The 19,823-nt window shown below is 46.7% G+C and overlaps 1 protein-coding gene across 1 annotated transcript in view; it reads right to left on the reverse strand.

Moving 5' to 3' along the window:
- Positions 1-2,526: 2,526 nt before the first annotated feature.
- Positions 2,527-19,823, reverse strand: part of ADAM8 (ADAM metallopeptidase domain 8) — a 191,406-nt gene continuing 174,109 nt past the window's right edge. Inside the window, exons 22-24 of the mRNA XM_033943786.1 lie at positions 14,161-14,211; positions 11,475-11,558; positions 2,527-3,641 (exon numbers count right to left, since the gene is read on the reverse strand). Of these exons, the coding sequence (XP_033799677.1) occupies positions 3,594-3,641; positions 11,475-11,558; positions 14,161-14,211 (183 nt within the window). The 3' untranslated portion in view covers positions 2,527-3,593. The remainder of the gene's footprint in view (positions 3,642-11,474; positions 11,559-14,160; positions 14,212-19,823) is intronic.

Genomic DNA, 19,823 nt, shown 5'->3' on the forward strand with positions numbered 1-19,823 from the left:
CCGAACTCGTCCTCGAGACCATAACAAACGCCTTCCTCAAATTTCAAAGATTACTGATCATTGGGGACATCAATCTCCACCTAGATGACATCACCAGCAAGGATGCGACTGAATTTAATAGCTTCCTCACCTTTCTAGGTTCCCTCCTCCCTGCACCCTCCCCAACCCATGATAAGGGGCACACACTAGACCTCATTAGTTTCCTTGATCTTATCGCTTACAAAACTTCAGCCGATGACACTCGCTGGGAACACGTCCCCTGGTCCGACCACTTCTTAGAAGTTTTCTGTCTCCCCACTTTCATGTCACATCTTGGGGCCCCACCCCGCACCTCAAATTCCATTACGTTCCGCAAAAAAATTACGAGCGATCTGTTCTGGACTAAATTTCTCAACCAATTCTCCTCCGCTCCTAAGCCTGCAGATTCAAAAACCAACTGGCATAACTGGGTCGCCCTCTCTGAGTCCACCTACCACTCCCTTGTCCCACTATCCACTAAAACTGTCTCCTACTCCCGTAAGGCCCCTTGGCACCTCCCATATCATAGAGAACTGAAGCAGAAATGTCAAGCTCTGGAGCACAAATGGAAAAAATCTAAATCCCCTATAGATAGACAGTCCTGGAGGGTCAATATTATGTTTTACAATACAGTACTAAAAAAAGCAAGGAAGAACTTCTACGGTGATAAAATCTCCAGATCCAACAACCAGAGTAGTACATTATTCAGCATCTGATGCTCCTTAACTTCCAAAAAAGACTCCACCTTGCTCCCCTCCTCTCCTTCAGCCGATGTTCTAGCAAAATTCTTCAATGAAAAGGTCACTACCTTAAGATGCTCCTTTCCACCTGCAGTCTCCTACAACTCTCTGGTGCCAACCGACTCCAACCCTACCCTAACGGTCTCCAACCCTATCCCAGTCGATCCTGGACTGCCTTTGAGCACGTTTCCGAATCCCTGGTCTATAAACTCTGCCTCAAACTGAAATCCTGCAACTGTACCTTGGACCCATTCCCCTCCTACCTATACGAGAAAATTCCCGCACAGGCCATCTCATCCCTTACCAAACTTATAAACTCTGCCTCACATTCTGGCCTTTTTTCCCCAGAAATGGGACATATTGCCTTGACCCCACTACTGGAAAAATCTGACCTAGACCCTTCCACACCATCCAGCTATCGCCCAATAACAAACATCCCTCTCCTAACCAAGATGCTAGAGTCAATCATATCTACCCAACTCTCATCCTATTTAGAGAAATTCTCTATTCTCCTACCTTACCAATATGACTTTCGTCCCAACTTGAGCACTGAATCCCTATTGACCTCCTTAATCTCAAAGGTTCAACAACTTCATTCTCATAATAAGTTCTCCGTTCTTCTACAGTTCGACCTTTCTGCAGCTTTTGACGTTGTCCATCATGATATTCTAGTTTACAACTCTCCGAGATAGGCATTAACTCCACAGTCCTTGACTGGTTCTCGAAATTCTTATGTTCCCACTCTGGCACCTCATCCTCCCCCTGGAAACTGACATGTGGTGTCCCGCAAGGCTCACCTCTATCTCCTATTCTTTTCAACATCTATATGTCCTCCCTAAAACTTCTCCATCTATCCCCCCTAGAAACACTTTACACTTATGCTGATGACATCCTTGTCCTCTCGAGACCGACTCGAACCTCACTAACCTCTCTGAGAACATATCCTCATGTATAACGAACCTCCAATCCTGGGCCCACATCGTGCAAATGAAACTGAACGAGTCCAAAACAAAACTACTTTGGCTCGGCCCAAAATTAGACCAACTACCCACCTTCATCCCACTGTCCTCTGGCCCTACTCTGCAGCTTGAGTTCTCAAGCAAAGTTCTGGGTATCATCATTGATACTACATTGTCCTTCAACGACCACCTCAATTCCTTGGTAAAAAAATGCTTTTTCAGCCTTCACATGCTGAGGAAAGTGAGATCCTGTTTCCATCAAAAACACTTTGCCTTCCTTGTCCAATCCATCATCCTTTCCAGTCTGGAATATTGCAACTCTATCTACTTAAGCCTAACAAAGAATAACCTTCAAAGACTTCAGCGGATTCAGAATGCTGCGGCTAAGCTTATCTTCGCAAAAAGCAAATTTGACCATGTCTTACCGCTCCTGTCCAAGCTTCACTGGCTTCCGATAATCTCCAGGGTCCACTTTAAATGCGCCTCTCTAACTTTCAAGATCCTACACGGCATTCTTCCTCCCTTTATTCCACTTCCTTGGAATTCCTCAAATCCTAATTCCACCAGATCCACCCAAAAATTAAAACTATCCTTCCCCTCATTAAAAGGCATTTCCCATGCAGGAAAACTAGGGACCTCCCTCCCCTTCAGAATCACTGTGATCTGGAACAATCTTACCTCCCCTCTTCGGAATCTGAGTTCCCTTCAACTTTTCCGTAAACATATGAAAACCTGGTTATTCTCAAAAATGTAATACTTCCTCCCTCTCTGGTATACTAAGTCCTCTAAACATTCTTTATACTATGGCCTTTAACCCTTCATTGGAGTTCCTTTATATTCCAACTTCTGTAAACCATGCCGAGCTCTGCGATTGTGGAGAGGATGTGGTATACAAACCTAAGATTTAGTTTAGGTGTATATTTTGTATCTTGTGTGCATTTTTTTAAACATATAGCAGCATTTTGCTATATTGACTGTTAATTTGAATTAATAAATTTTGTCATCCAGAACATTGGTTCCAGTCTTTTTGTTTTGGATTTTTCTTTTTCCTATGGAATTTTTTTGGTATCTGGGATTACAACATTTATCTTATTGTGGCAGGAAGTCCTCCTAAGCATCCTGAAATTGAGAACCTCTTCACTAACCAGTACTGAAAAGCCCCATCTGCTTTAGCTGTCTTTCCTCTCCTGGGTTTTTTTATGTCACAATGCTATACTTTAATCAGAATCTTTCCTTAACCCCAACTAGTTGCATTCAGGGTGGGAGCATATGGTTCACATCTGAAGCCCAACTTCCTCACAAGCAGATGTAAGGACTATAATGAAAATAACATACGCTGGGTATTATTCCATCCAGAAAATGTATCATCATCTGAAATAAAAAAAAGCTTGGGACAAAATAAGAGAAATGGGAATAGCAGTTCTACTGCTCAAAAAGGATGAAACCACTGCACTTCAAAGAATGCTAGCTAATGTTTTGGTAATAGAAATCTTTGCTTTCAAATTGCTAGTGCCATGATAGAAAGAAGTCCATTTGGTATTTTGAACAAAAACATTAATTTCCTGTCAGGCTGCAGGCTTTCTCAGGATATCCTTTGACTATGGGAATCTTGTTGAGATTAACAATTTCCACATTTTTTGCTCCTCGGACAACCGAAATGTTTATTCAACTGTTGTTGGAGTTCTTGTTTGTAACATAAAGATGTTACATCATTTATAATAAGGCACAAATCTGGCAGCTAATTCAAGTAAACGATCAGGACCTTGGAGAGATTCCAATGAGAAATTCAGTACCATGAAAATAAGAAATAGGCGAGTGCAAAATTTCTCCGCAAGTCACATAGACCTCATCCATCTTTTGGCAACTCCGCTTCTGGTCATCTCTTCTGAACAGGGGGTTTTAAAGCTACTTGAAGATTTACACTCTTTTTTTTCCGAAAAAGAACATGAAAAAAGAAATTGGATTAGAAATTCTTAACTCTGTACAACATTTATATTTTACCAGAATGCATGCTGTCTGTTGCTGTCCAACTCTACTACAGTCTTTGTCATTATTTGGCTTCATTTTAGAAAATTAAATAAACAGCTCCTCGGTAGCTAAGGGAGTAAAAGGTACAAAGCAAAGCCGAGAGACTTTAACGCAGTGAGGTTATTAACTCGTACAATAAAATGGACATCTGTTTCTGAATATTGCCAAATGCATAGACAAGCTGCAACATCAGTAACTGAGTGGTGAGTGATGTTTGGAGGTCCCCCTAATAATCTCCCCTCCCTAGATTTCTCTGCTTTGGAACAGTGGGGGAACTATTCCACAGTTTGCCCTATATACTGTTGATTCTCAACCAGTATGTCGGGACATTTTGGTGCGTCACCAAGAGCTGGGAAGTGTGTCACCAAAACTTTGACACCAAACATATTTTTTATAACAACCATGTACTCAGCAGATTGGGGAGAGTTGATAACCTAGAAGTCGGGTGCTTGAAATCTCCATAACTAGCCCTTACTTCTCCCAACAGCCTCAAATGGAGTTGTTGCAGGCTCTCAATCTACCCTCTCTCTCCTCCTCGTAGTCATCACTATTGCTTCTATATATCCTTGGTATTATTGCTATTAGCACTGAAATAATATATAGGGAGAAGGTTTAAAAAATATATTCAGGTTTGAATTGTAGTGCTCAATGTGTTATGCAGATGAACAATGTCTGGACGAAAGAACAAAAAGTGATGCACAATTTCCACAGATATATAAATCACAAAGAGATCAAGTGGGAAGAATCAGATATCTTCAAACAAAGTCTTTTATTGAGTGAAGGAATATAATTCTATAATTCACAACTGAACGCTGCAAGCGTTTCGGTACAGCAAACTGTACCTTCTTCAGGAGTCTTTAGTAAATCTGGAATCTTCCTCCTTTATAGGATAGTATATGAACATTTCTTTTTTTATTATTATTAATCTTTATTGGTTTTCAAACTTTGACAGTGCCATACAATTAATTTATATGTTAACATTACAGAAAAGGCACATTTAACTACACAATTAATACAGAAAAAGCACAGTTACTTACCGTAACAGGTGTTATCCAGGGACAGCAGGCAGATATTCTCACATGTGGATGTGGGTGACGTCATCCACGGAGCCCCAGCGCGGACAGCTTTTCAAGCAAACTTGATTGAAGTTTCAAGTTTGCACACTGCACCACGCATGTGTGTGCCTTCCTGATCCACTAGAGGGCGCATACCCTCCTCATGGTCCTCAGTTCAGATAGCTAGCAAAGAAGCCAACCTCGGGGAGGCGGGCGGGTTGTGAGAATATCTGCCTGCTGTCCCTGGATAACACCTGTTACGGTAAGTAACTGTGCTTTATCCCAGGACAAGCAGGCAGCATATTCTCACATGTGGGTGACCTCCAAGCTAACCAAAAAGGGACGGAGGGAAGTTGGCAATACAAGAAAACAGATTACGCAAAACCGACTGGCCAAACCGGCCGTCGCTCCTGGACAGAGTATCCAGGCAGTAGTGGGAGGTGAAAGTATGAACCGAAGACCAAGTGGCAGCCTTGCAAATCTCCTCGATAGGCGTCGACCTGAGGAAAGCTACAGAAGCCGCCATCGCTCGGCCTTTATGTCCCGTGACTCGGCAATGCAGCGCGAGACCAGCCTGAGCGTAGCAAAAGGAAAAACAAGCAGCCAACCAGTTGGACAAGGTGCGCTTGGAAACTGGGCGTCCCAACCAATTAGGGTCGAAGGACAAAAAGAAATGAGGAACCGTCCAAGGAGACTGAGTGCGTTGAAGACAAAAAGCCAACGCCCTCTGACAGTCAATTGTGTGAAGCGCCACCTCGCTAGGAGGCGAGTGGGGCTTAGGAAAAAAGACCGGAAGAACAATGGAAAGATCGAAAGGAAAGTCCGAAACCACCCTGGACAAGAACTGGGGTTGAGTACGCAGGACCACCGTGTCATGATGAAATACAGGAAAAGACGGGTCCGCAACCAGAGCTTGCAGCTCACTGACTCTGCGAGCAGACGTGAGAGCAACCAGGAAACCCACCTGCCAGGTGAAGTAATTCAAAAGAGCTTCATCAATGGAATCAAATGGAGGTATCACCAATTGAGCCAGGAACACATAAAGATCCCAAACCACCGGAGGGATGTACAATGAAGAAATCCCTCATAAAACGGGAAACCATCTGGTGGACGGAGAGCAGCGTCCCATTTAGCGGCCGAAGAAAGGCAGCAAAAGCACAGAGGTGGACTCGAATAGATGTAGATTTGAGACCAGACCGAGACAAGTACAACAGAAAATCCAGCACTGAAGGCAAGGAGGCAGAGAGCGAATCCATGCGGTGCTCAGCACACCACTCAGCAAATCAGGACCATATCTGGGAAAAGCATTGCCGAGTGGAGATCTTTCGAGAGGCCTCGAGAACACCCCCACCGACTGAGAGAAACAGAAGGAGGGAGGCACGTTGCGAGGAACCAAGCTGATAAGTGTAGAGACTGCAGATTGGAATGCAACAGAAACCGCAACACTGAGACAGCGGAGACGGGAACATAGGTAGAAGCTGAGTCTCCCTGACACGCTGGAGGAGCAGGGAGAACCATGGCCGCCAGGGCCACAGCGGAGCCATCAAGATCCTGGTGGCGCAGACCGACAGGAGGTGTATCAAAGACCCGAGAATCAGAGTAAAGGGAGGGAACGCATAGAGGAACCTGCCCATTCCATCGAGAAGGCAAGCATCCTCCTCGATGCGAACCCAGGAGAACATCCTCGAGCAATATCGAGGCAACCAGTGAGTGAGGGGCGAAGCGAACAGAACTACCTGTTGGGTTCCCCACCGAACAACCACATGCCGCAGAGTCCGAGAATGGAGCAACCATTCATGCGGTCGAAAAGGGCGACTCAACGTGTCCAACAGACAATGCTGCACGCCCTGGAAAAACACCGCCCGAAGAAAGAAGCAGTGGTGTAACGTCCCCTGCCAATGACGAAGGGCTTCCCTGCAAAGTAACAGGGAACCTGTACACCCTGGCTTGGTCACAGAATAACGCCACCGAGATGTCGGGACGCACCAGGACCCCGCAATCTTGCAACCCATAACGAAAATCCACCACGGCATTGTAAATGGCCCGGAGCTCCATCAGATTGATGCGGCTGCGACAGTCTGCACCCGACCAAGGACCCTGAGTCCGAAGGCCGTCGAGGTGCACCCCTAAGCCCATGCCGAGGAGTCCATCGGCAGAACCTTCTGATGCGGGGATACGAAGTGGTGGCCCACCAACGAAACGAGCGTGTCCAGGAGGGAGGCACCACAATGTGCTGGGAAGCGGGATCCCGATCCTGCCATCACTGAGATGCTCGGGTCCAGCGGGGAACACGAAGATGAAACCAGACGAACAGAGGGACATCACCGTGGAGACCCCTGATCCAAAAAGGATCAGCAACAGCTCAGCCGAGGCCGAAGACCGCTGAGACACCAGCTGACTCAAGCGCTGACAGGCAGCCTGCCGAGGCAGAGGCAGAAAAGACCGGAGGCGGACCGAGGACAGAGGGGCCACCTTCCGGCATAAACAAACAAGGGCCTCCCCCTGAGGCCGAGACAAGAAGGAGCGCAGACAAACTAGGTCCAGGTCCGCCCCGACGGACTCCCGAGACCGGGGTGGGCAGAGTCTGACCCACTCCCGTACTAGAAACTAGTGCAGGTCACGAAGGGCCAGGACTAGACGCAGAAGGGAGGATGGGAATGCCCAACCGACAGAAGAGAGGCAATACTCCCGGTGCGTAGACACAGAGACACCCCTCCCGAAGGGAGGGGAGGAATCCCCAGAAGGGGAGCAACCCAGAGGCTATGCGAGAATAGTCAAAAGGACGGCCAGGAGTCGCCGAAGCCGGCGGCTGAACCCTAACCCGGCGCTGCTGCAGCTATTGCGGCTGCTGCGAAGGAGGCCGAGATAACACAAGAAAGGTATCCAGAGGGCCCCTCCGGAGAAGGAGACCAACCCACCAAGGCAGACGGGATTTAGCTGGAGGCGTCCCGAGGGGCGAAGGACCGGTCGCGGTCTGAGAGGCGGTTAGTGGCCACCGCAAGAGAGGCCTGAAGAAGCGCAGAACTCACGCAAGTAAAAGCGGCGAGACGACCCTGGAGGTTCGGATCCTCAGCCACACTCTGCGCCAAGCGAGATGACGCATGGCGGGAGCAATAGAGCCGGAGCAGGGAGAGAGTCTCCTCCAGGAAACCAAACTCCGCACAACAAGATTCCGTCACGGCTGCCCGGAATGAACCGAAGAGAAAGCGGGGAAGCCTCTCAAACCGGAGCTGGAGACGCCGAGGCGCAAACCCGCAGTCGACGCCGAGGCCCAATACCTCAGCCGCTGCCGAGGTAAAACGGCCCAAGTGACGTCAAGGCACAAAGCTTCCGTCGACGGCACGAAGCCTCGGCAACGACGAGGCACCGAGCTCCAGCCGACGATGAGGCCCTCAGCCTCAGTCGATGTCGAGGCACAAGCCTCAGGCGACGTCAAAGCACCAGCGTCAATTGACGCGGAGCACACGGCCGCAGCCGACGTTGAAGGTACAAAGACACACAGCCTCAGTCGACATCGAGACCCCAAGCCCCAGTCGACAGTGAGTCAGAAATCAAAGCACAAAGCCTTAGACGACGTCGAGGCACCCAGCCGCATACTACGTCGAGGCACAAGGCCTCAGGCGGTGGTGAGGCACCAAGCCGCAGTCGGCGTCGAGGCACAAAGCCTCAGTCGAGGCACCAGGCCCCAGTCGACGTCGAGGCACCAAGCCCCCAGTCGACGTCGAGGCACGAAACCTTCGTCGACGTCGAGGCACGAAACCTTCGTCGACGTCGAGGCACGAAACCTTCGTCGACGTCGAGGCACGAAACCTCCGTCGACGTACGAAGCCTCCGTCGAGGTCGAGGCACGAAGCCTCCGTCGAGGCACGAAGCCTCCGTCGAGGCACGAAGCCTCCGTCGAGGCACGAAACCTTCGTCGACGTCGAGGTACGAAGCCTCCGTCGGGGCACGAAGCCTCCGTCGGGGCACCAAGCCTCCGTCGAGGCACCAAGCCTCCGTCGAGGCACCAAGCCTCCGTCGAGGCACCAAGCCTCCGTCGAGGCACCAAGCCTCCGTCGAGGCACGCAGCCTCCGTCGAGGCACGAAGCCTCCGTCGACGCACGAAGCCTCAGTCGACGCACGAAGCCTCAGTCGACGTCGAGGCACGAAACCCCCGTCGACGTCGAGGCACACAGCCTCCGTCGGGGCACACAGCCTCCGTCGGGGCACCAAGCCTCCGTCGGGGCACCAAGCCTCCGTCGGGGCACCAAGCCTCCGTCGGGGCACCAAGCCTCCGTCGGGGCACCAAGCCTCCGTCGGGGCACCAAGCCTCCGTCGGGGCACCAAGCCTCCGTCGGGGCACCAAGCCTCCGTCGGGGCACCAAGCCTCCGTCGAGGCACCAAGCCTCCGTCGAGGCACGCAGCCTCCGTCGAGGCACGCAGCCTCCGTCGAGGCACGCAGCCTCAGTCGACGCACGAAGCCTCAGTCGACGTCGAGGCACGAAACCCCCGTCGACGTCGAGGCACACAGCCTCCGTCGAGGCACGAAGCCCCCGTCGAGGCACCAAGCCTCAGTCGACGTCGAGGCACACAGCCTCCGTCGAGGCACGAAGCCTCCGTCGAGGCACCAAGCCTCAGTCGACGTCGAGGCACACAGCCTCCGTCGAGGCACGAAGCCTCCGTCGAGGCACCAAACCTCCGTCGAGGCACCAAGCCTCAGTCGACGGCGAGGCACGAAGCCTCCGTCGAGGCACGAAGCCTCCGTCGAGGCACGAAGCCTCCGTCGAGGCACCAAACCCCCGTCGACGTCGAGGCACACAGCCCCCGTCGAGGCACGAAGCCTCCGTCGAGGCACCAAACCTCCGTCGAGGCACCAAGCCTCCGTCGAGGCACCAAGCCTCAGTCGACGTCGAGGCACGAAGCCTCCGTCGAGGCACGAAGCCTCAGTCGATGTCGAGGGACGAAGCTCCAGTCGACGTCGAGGCACGAAGCTCCAGTCGACGTCGAGGCACATCGAGTTTCAGAAGTCGGCACCGTACCAATGAAACTGGTAATAAAGGTGCAGCAGTGCACTCCATAAGGGCAACCTCGATATGAGTATTCCCATGAAAGGAGGCACGCTTTGAAGGTCTCGTAGAGGCGGGCACGATCGCACTCGATGCCTGGAATGCCTGAGACTCAGCCGGTGGCGTTACCGAGGTAACGCACCTAGAAGAAAGAAAGAAAGAAAAACTTACCGGGGATCGAAGCTGCACAGTCCGATTCCAACGAAGGAAAGAGGGTCCCGGCCATTCTGCTCACACGAGGTGAGCCCAGAGAGAGGCCAGGGAAGAAGAAAATACAGCTGCAGGCAAATGAGGCCTAGCCGCATGGCTGAGGCCCAAGAAGGGCCTGCCCGAGGAAAAACACAATAAAAAGTCCTCTTTTTTTTTTTTTTTTTTTGAAACAAAGAAATACACGATCAATTAACAAACGCACAGCGACTCCCTAACAAAATAAAGAAGCCGCGGTGCCAGAAAGGCACTTAGAAGAACGCAGAGAAGAGAGACAAGGTCTTTCTGGCTCAGCGGAAAACTAAGAACTGAGGACCATGAGGAGGGTATGCGCCCTCTAGTGGATCAGGAAGGCACACACATGCGTGGTGCAGTGTGCAAACTTGAAACTTCAATCAAGTTTGCTTGAAAAGCTGTCCGCGCTGGGGCTCCGTGGATGACGTCACCCACATCCACATGTGAGAATATGCTGCCTGCTTGTCCTGGGATAACAATCATTTCCCCCCCTCCTCCCCATAACTTGTTATATTAATTAATCTATATTCATTTTTAAAGCTCCCAGTAAGTGTAACATATAATACAATCATTTATACTTAAGTCGCACTTAATATAACATCAAATTCTAAACTATATCAGATAATCCCTCTCCCTTGTAACCTATATTTATTCATAATTAAAAGAAACCAAAGAAAAAAAATAATCCCATCCCCACCCCTGGACATATATGAATCAAAGGAAAAAATTAACGTTTATTCTATACAATACTTTCAATCTTTGCAAAATTTTGTTAATGGCTCCTAAATAACCTGAAATTTTTTTAAATTTCCCTGTTGTATAGCTATTATCCTTTCCATTTTGAATATGTGGCATAAGTTCCACCAAAAGCTGTAGTTCAGCCTCTTCCAATTTTTCCAGTTATTCGTGATCTGTTGTATGGAAATCAATATATGAACATTTCTTGAAAAAAACTCAGATAACTATGTAGAGGACTTGCCTACAGGAAATCGTACTGCTATCATTTGAGTCCGTTTTGAAAAAAAACAAGCGTCACAGAGGCTCCATAAACAGAAAAGATTCCAGAATTACTAAAGACTCCTGAAGAAGGTACAGTTCGCTGTACCAAAACGCTTGCAGCAATGAGTCGTAAATTATAGAATTATATTCAATAAAAGATCTTGTTTGGAGACATCTCGTCCTTGCCACTTGATTTCTTTGTGGTGAACAATGTCTGTCAGGTGTGTCACAACAGAAGAAAGGTTGAGAACCACTGTCCTATACTGATACGATTGCACATTGTTTGTAAACTTGCTCTAAGGAAATGTTCTATTACACTGACAACCGAATTTTCTGAATGTGAGACAATCTAGCAGCTATGTTCATCATGGCAAGCAAGTTTGCTAGAGACTAACATGAAAACTTTACCTGTGACTGATTGGATTTTAAATTTAATGCCGTTGGTTTGGCCGGTGGCACTGGTGCTGTGGGATATGGGCCAGGTTTAACTCCCTGAAAATATATAAAAGCAATTTTAATGAACTTAGGCTCCTGGAATGTTTCCCATCTTTTCTCAAATAATGTATACCTTATATTCTCCATCTAATTACATTGTAAAACCATGCGGAATAACATTTTCTGGGATCAAAGTTATGCATCTAATATTAGATACATTTTGTTTGGAATCACTGTGTAAATGCCCAGCAACGAAGATCTATAAGGTACATTTGCATGCAATGGAGCTATTGTATGCTCCCCCAACATACAGTAGGTCTGAGAACTGCTGCATTAGAGAGAACATGAAGTTGTAATCTGCAAAAAGAAAATACGAGTACATCAGGATGTGAAATTTCCATTTGTTGGTTGAGGCAGGAGAAAGAGTGAGTGCAAGCAGGCCCACGGAGGATGACAGAATGCACTTCCCATAGACACTTCTGTTCCCATCCCTTCTTAATAAGCTTCAACAAAACAAAACAGCTTTTAATAAAAGCACTTTCTGATGGGATTCCCAAGCTGTTTTGTGCTAAAGCATGAGAAAGAAGTATATGTAAAAAAAATAGAAAAAATTGGGGAGAGGCACAGAACCAAAGACAGCAAAAAATCGAATGGGAACAAAGGGAACATGAGAGGTAGAAAAAAAAAAAAAAAGGAGAATCTCCAGGGAACAAAGATAGAACAAAAAACGGAGCAAGGAGGAAGAAGAGTCAAGACAGGGAGGAAAAGATACAGGCAGAATAGAGGAGAAGCAGAAAAAAATGTATTTAACCATCTATATTCTACTTAACCACGAAACTCAAGGCAAATTACAGACATTGCAAACAACATTACAAACATTCAGCAAACTCTACAGCAATATGTTCATAATCCCACTCCCTGTCCACCAAACGTGGCCCAACACATCCAGCATTAAACCTAAAGTATATTTTAAGGCTCCTTTTACGAAGGTGCGCTAGCGTTTTTAGCGCACGCACCGGATTAGTGCGCGTTAGCCGAAAAACTACCGCCTGCTCAAGAGGAGGCGGTAGCGGCTAGCACGTGTGGCATTTTGGCGCGCGCTATTCCACGCGTTAAGGCCTTAACGCACTTTCATAAAAGGAGCCCTTAGTAGCCAGGTTTTCAACCTTTTTTTTATAAGCTAACTAGCTGATGGCCCGGCGTTGCACGGGTATTTAATTATAGCAATAACACTGTAAATGGATTCAAATAAAGATACTTTATAGTGGTGAATGAAAATATTTTTTTACAGCTTTATAAAAAGTACAATATTCAAATTATAATGTGAAATATTTGACAAAATGAATACAATACAACTAACACAAAACTTGATTATAAACATTTTTAGTTTCACCTCCAGGCGCAAGAACATATACATTATTGGGTGAACCCAACCTTCCCACGTGTGCAGGTGGGCCGCGAGACCCCCCAGAACATATCACCCCCGGTAGTGAGGGATCTGCATACCAATTTTCGTTCAAATCGGTCCCACAGCTTTTTACATTTTTTCCATTGACTTGAATGGGTGAAATCTGATTTTCTGTTTGTAGCTCCGCCCACATGTGCATGTGGGCCGCGAGACCCCCAGAAGATATCACCCCTGGTAGTGAGGGATCTGCATACCAATTTTCGTTCAAATCGGTCCCACAGCTTTTTACATTTTTTCCATGGACATGAATGGTAGAAATCTGATTTTCTGTTTGTAGCTCCGCCCACGTGTGCAGGTGGGCCGCGAGACCCCCAGAACATATCACCCCAGGTAGTGAGGGATCTGCATACCAAGTTTCGTTCAAATCGGTCAAGCCGTTTTTGAATTAATGTGAGAATGGCAGCTTTTTACATTTTTTCCATTGACATGAATGGGTGAAATCTGATTTTCTGTTTGTAGCTCCGCCCACGTGTGCAGGTGGGCCGCGAGACCCCCAGAACATATCATCCCAGATAGTGAGGGATCTGCATACCAAGTTTCGTTCATATCGGTCAAGCCGTTTTTGCGTGATCGCGGCACATACACACATACCTCCGATTTTATATATATAGATGTAAGAGCCCTTCCTTTTCATATTCAAAGGTAAGCTATTCCAATAACATGGCACTGCGCTCCAGAAAGTTCTATCAGGTGATATAGCAAAAGAAGAGATGTATAGACAGCAAAAAATGTGAAGAGTTAAACATAATATGGGACAAAAAGGAGGATCTGGAGTGCTGGATTACTTCTAGAGGATAAAACTGAGGCTTGGTGTAAAAGAGTTCAACAGTATCAGCAGATCTAAAGTAGAGAGGGGGACAGCATTGAGAAGAAGAAAAAAAGTAGGAAGGAAGAGTAAAGAAGATGATACCTAAGAGAGAATGAAACAGGGCAATATTTATTCATTTATGGGAGAACTGGGTTAAAGTTTCTTGCCAAGGTTATTGTCATTACATTGCACCCCCCAAGTCTTCAAACAAGGCATTAGCAGGTTTTAGCAATCCACTCTGTTACAACTGTTAGGCTTTTTTATCGCCAGCCGCAATGGTAAAAACTCCGACGCAATAAAAACACCTAATGCATCTTCATAAAAGGGGGCCATAGTTAGTTAGGGTTTTTTTTTGTTAAAAAGCCCTTGTTTAAGAGTCTTACCTGTTTCATCTTCAGCTCAGGTAGTGGTTTTGTGGGAGGCTTGGGTTTAACCTAAATACAGAAGAACTTAAGATAAGCTTCTTGTCAGACAGTCACAAAAAATCTTTAATCACCACAAAAATGTAAGCCCAGAGCACTTAGGGGAGGGGGTGAGTCATCAGCATGGGCTGCTTTTAAATCTGGTTATTTTACCAAAGTCGGGCTATTTTATACAATGAGACCCTGAGCTAAATTTTTCTGTCTTATGGTAAAATAACATCAAGTTATTGACAACCTATAACTAAAGGATTAAGGGTAATTTATATTGGTTACTGTTACCTATATTGGTTACCCGTAATCTTTTAGTCCAGTCCAGAATTCCTCAGTGTGCTGGCACCCCTCCTTCTCTCTGCCCCTCCCCACCACCCCTCCACCGTGCGCATATGCCTTTTTCCCTTCCCTCCCGCACCCTTTTTGGCACCAGCAGCAACTAAGGGCTCCTTTTATCAAGCCGTGCTAGCGGTTTAACGTGCGTAATACCGTACGCTAAACCGCCGGCCGCGCTAGCCCCTACCGCCTCCCTTGAGCAGGCGGTAGTTTTTAGGCCAGCATAGGGGGTTAACGCGTGATGAAATGTCGCGCACGTTAACCCTGCTAGCGCGGCTTGATAAAAGGAGCTCTAAGTTGCAGCTCATGTCGGCTTTGGCGCTCTCTCCGACTTCACTTCCAGGATCCGTGCCTAGGAAATGATGTCAGAGAACGCCGAAGCTGACGTGAGCTTGTGGCTGCTTACGCTGAAGATAAAAAGGTACAGGGGAAGAGGCGCGCGTATGGCAGTGGGGGGGGGGGGGGCGCCACCACCCCGGGCATCGCTCACCCCTGCTACACCCCTGCTTTAGTCATAGGTTTATTTTATTTATTATTTGTTTATTTAAAACATTTCTATCCCACATATTCCAAAATCTATGCAGGTTACAGCCAACATAAATAGACAGTCAAACATATACACATTAACAAAAAAAACATTCCAAAACATTCTCTTATAAATGTCCCTAAAGAGGTTGTCAGTTCTCTTACCTGGGGATTGTTTATTATTCAGTAAACATCTGGAGTCTTTGTGGGCTGTTACACCTTTTAGAAACTTAAGGAAGTGATGCTGTAATATAGGGGTTAGCAATCCCAAGCAGTGATGTCACCAACAGCTTTCCAGTAGACCAATCTCTCTCTCTGTATCACAGGTGTCAAAGTCGGTCCTCGAGGGCCAGAATCCAGTCGGGTTTTCAGGATTTCCCCAATGAATCTGCATGAGATCTATTTGCATGCACTGCTTTCAATGCATATTCATTGGGGAAATCCTGAAAACCCGACTGGATTCCGGCCCTCGAGGAGGGACTTTGACACCCCTGCGGTATCTTTAAAACTCACAGGCTAGCTGGGCTAATCTTGCAATGCACAAGATTAGTCCAGCTTGCCCTCTGCTGACTCCTTTTGTAGTGTATGAATCTGTGAATCTAGGAGGTCTCTTTTTACTGAGGTGATAGCCAGTAAGGTCTCAAATGCCCATCTAATGTAATATATTTTTTTGTGATTCTTTAAGGACAGCATGAGCTCAAGACTCAAGTTTCAAGTTTAATAAAATTTTCATTTGATCGCAAAATCTTACGTCAGTGCGATTTACAAAAAATGTTGCAAATTAGGGTGACATAAAAACGAATAACATTTTACTAAGACAATGATTTACACAACTATATACCAACTAAACACGAAGAAAAAATAAAATGGATTAAATACAATTAAAGTAAATATAACAGGGTAGGAATTTGAAACAAAACTCTTTCTAAAGAAAAGAAAGTCTAGGGGGAATTTAAAATGTATATAGCTTAATTAAAAGCTTCCTTAAAAAGCCAACTTTTTAATAGGTTTTTAAATTTGTCAGGATCAATATGGCTTAGAACTCTACATTTCAGTAAATATCAAGATTTAATATACTCATAAATTTAGCTTATATTGATTATATAAAAATGGTAAGCTCTACAGTACACTTTACCATTTCAGAACATAAATGACTGGTTTAAAAGTTAACTAGCTGAACAGAGCTGCAGATTCATTCTGTTTTCTGCCATCAGAGTTCTAATTTTGCTAACAGCTGGTGCCACACAGTTTGTTCATAATGTGACGATTCTTTGGCAGAATTCTATTTTATCAGGCCAGTATATGGGATAAACATCTTGGTAATTTTATATTAAGTTCCAACACCTATCTGGCATTTAGAAAATTGTTAAAAACATACTTGTTTGGTAAATTTTTTAAACTAATGGATTGTAATTCGTTCTGAATGTCCAGTATCTTTACTCTTAACCTCACAGAACTGAGAGGAAGCTGCAGTATACAAGCATATTGTTATCTTATGTATTTCTCAATGTAAATGTGATTAGCCTACCTCCCGTGGTTCAGTATCAGGCCTTCAGATTTTCATTATATTTGCAGTATAACAAATAAACTGAACCTGGCAGTTCCTTTGCACAGCGAGATTACACTCAATGGTTGTGCAGGATGGAATCAGGGCAGGATTAACCAATAGGCACGGTAGGCATGTGCCCAGGGCCCGAAATGGTCAGGGGGGCCCGATGAAGGAGGGCATCAACATTGTTTTTTCCAAACGGCGATGAGCCCCTCCAGTATCGATCGGCAATGCAGGCACCCCCCCCCCCCCACCGATCGGCAATGCGGGCTCCCCAAAATCAGCAATGCGAGCCCCCCCCCATCGATGGAAAGTAAGACAAGCAAGCAATGTGGGTAAGAAAGGCAACGGGAACTGTAATTTTGCAAGCGGTGCTGCTTGCCCAAAGCTTCCCTCTGACGCAGCTTCCTGTTTCCACCTGGGCATATGGTGGGGTGGGGCGGGGCAGGGGGGCCAAGTGTACTTGTGTGCCTGGGGGCCCTCGACGAATTAATCCTGCCCTGGATGGAATGAAGCAAACATGACAGCAATTCACAAAAAGGAGGCTGTCATTGGCCTCCCTGCTATGTGGACAGACACTAGTGCTCTTCATGGGCCAATGGTTTAAGAAGAGTGAGGGCTTATACAAGGAAATAGAAGAAGGAATCAGGACAGTTACTGAGGTTAGGCTTGGGAAGTCAGGGATGGGAGTGCTTATTATTAAGAAGAGGTAAAGGAGGAGGATGAGAGAGAGCTGAGGTGGGGTTGGGCCTAGTAGGGGAGTGGGAAAGATGACAGAGGAAAGGGGAAAGAGTCTTGGAGTTGACTGGGAAGATTGATGGTATTAAAAAGAAGAACAGAAGATGAGGGAGAAGAGTCCTGCAGAGGAGCCAAGCTATCCCAGAATAAGGCTTTTTGGCCAGTCCTGGTTTTGAACTTTGTACATCCTAGAACACTGTGATCCTACACATTGAAATCACTTTTCCAGATAACACAACACATCAGGATAATGTTGTCAGACATTCACAGCTGGTGTTCAGTATCTCTCCTGAAACTTGGAAGCTCTGGTCTTGGAACGCAAAAAATTATTTCACTATAAATATTTTGTGGATTTCTGCTAGATCTATAAATTTATACTGTATTTATTGTTTTTTGCCTTCTATGTTTATTCATGAATTTGTCCATTATATTCTACTGTCAGCTGTTTATCAATTTTATGTAGCATTTTATTGTGTTTTCTTTTATTAGGTTTTGATATATTGCTTATGTAGAAATCTGTCACTTATAATTCTATTGTGCTGCCAGTTTGTTTCTTTCTGCCTTGAGCATTTCTTTGAAAAGCCAAGTTATAAAATGGAATAAAAAAACCAAACTATTACAGGATAGTTTTCACGTACAACAATTTAGGGAACCAGTAAAGTTATTAAGCACTTTACTGAATAGTTGCCCCTGAAATCACTGAAATTTCAGAGGCAACTATTCAGCCGGCAGTGGTCACAGTGTTTTTGGCTGCTGCCGGCCTTATGCCAGGATATTCAATGCTGGGCCATATCTGGGCACCTGCACTGAACATCCAGGTATGTGCGGTCAACTATCACATCGGCTCTGAGTAGTTCTTTTCATCACGTCCTTCACTTCCTTATATACTCAATGCACATGAGCTGGCTTTTTATTTTACTACACACTATCGGTTCTCACTGTGAGTTCTTCGACAAGTTTCTTTAGAAGTTTGGCTGACTACTCCTTCAGTACGTTCCTAAAGGTCTTTTCAAGACCACCTGAAATAGACATACCACTGTAATATCCTCTTATCAGTTTGGTATGTCCCCTGAGGAAGGCAGTGTTCTGCCGAAACCAGTTGGGACTTCCCGTAGGAACTTTCAATAAAATCCCTTGTGTTGTATTGTGACATCGGCCTTGCCTCTGTTTTGTTTTGCTAACAGCAATATTCGCCAATGAAACACATATGTTAAACCAGACAAAGATAGGACTATGTTTTATATGGTCCAATTTGTGCTGCCTCCACCCCCCGAACCACCCTCACAATTGCCGGCTTTATGCTGATATTTAGTGACACTATCTGGTTAAGTGCCCCTTACAAGTGATTTAACCAGACAAGAGCCTTTCTTGCAGTGGCATAGTAAGGGGATTTGGGGGCAGGGTTGTGATGGAGAGTCCCAGGTGCTGACTTGACAGGGGCACCTCCTCTTTTCGTCCCCTGGTGTAGAGGAATTTATTACATGCATTCTCCCTCTCCCCCGTACCTCTTCTAGTTGTCACCAGCAGCAAGCAGGGTTTCCCCCTCCTGCTCACACAGGCCTCAACCCTCCCTCTGACAGCACTTCCTGTTCATGGAAGCAGGAGGTGATGTCAGAGAGTGGGCTCAGATAAGGTAGGGTGAACAGATTTTCCATTTGGAAAATCTGGACTCCCTAGACCTGCTCAATTCTACCCATCCCCACCCCCATTACGCCCCAGTCCCGCCCCCAATCCCACCCTAGCCATGCCCCAGCCCCCCCCCCCAGCTGCCTGCTCTCGTCGGACAGGAGGGCAACCGCGCATGCACGGATGCCCTCCTGCCTGGGTGATTTGTTCCAAGCTTTTCTAAACCCAGACAAAGTGCCAGGTTTTGAAAAGCCGTCCGGACCTCTGGACATGTCCTCAAAAGGATGACATGTCCGGGGAAATCCATAAGTCTGATAACCCTAAAATAGGGTAAGCAGTGGGGAGAGACCCTGTTCGCTGCTGGTGACAACTGGAAGAGGTATGAAAGGAATGCATTTCAGAGAAGCCCAACTACTAGGAGGGGGGAGGGGAGCGACCTAGCGCTTCTATCCCAGGCGCCAGTTTTCCTCTCTATGCCACTGCCATCCTGCGCACTTATATTGCTTTGAATATTGACCTCAGGTTTTTTTCTTAGCTCATAAGTGGATTTTGTGAAGCAAGTAGTACACTTCTCCCTCGTTATTCGCGGGGGTTAGGGGCAGAGCCGGACCGCGAATGGTGAAAAACCGTGAATATCCGGCGCTGACCCACCCCCGCCTCCCCCCGGCCTTACCTGGTGGTCTAGCGGGTTTTCGAGGCAGGAGCGATCTTCCTACGCTCCTGCCCCGTGCAGATCGCCAATAGGAAATGGCTGTGGGGAGTTCCCGTAGTCTCTCGAGAGACTACAGGAACTCCCCACAGCCATTTCCTATTGGCGATCTGCACGGGGCAGGAGCGTAGGAAGATCGCTCCTGCCTCG

The sequence above is a fragment of the Geotrypetes seraphini genome, chromosome 4, assembly GCF_902459505.1.
Source record: "Geotrypetes seraphini chromosome 4, aGeoSer1.1, whole genome shotgun sequence".
In the NCBI taxonomy this organism is placed as follows: domain Eukaryota; kingdom Metazoa; phylum Chordata; class Amphibia; order Gymnophiona; family Dermophiidae; genus Geotrypetes; species Geotrypetes seraphini.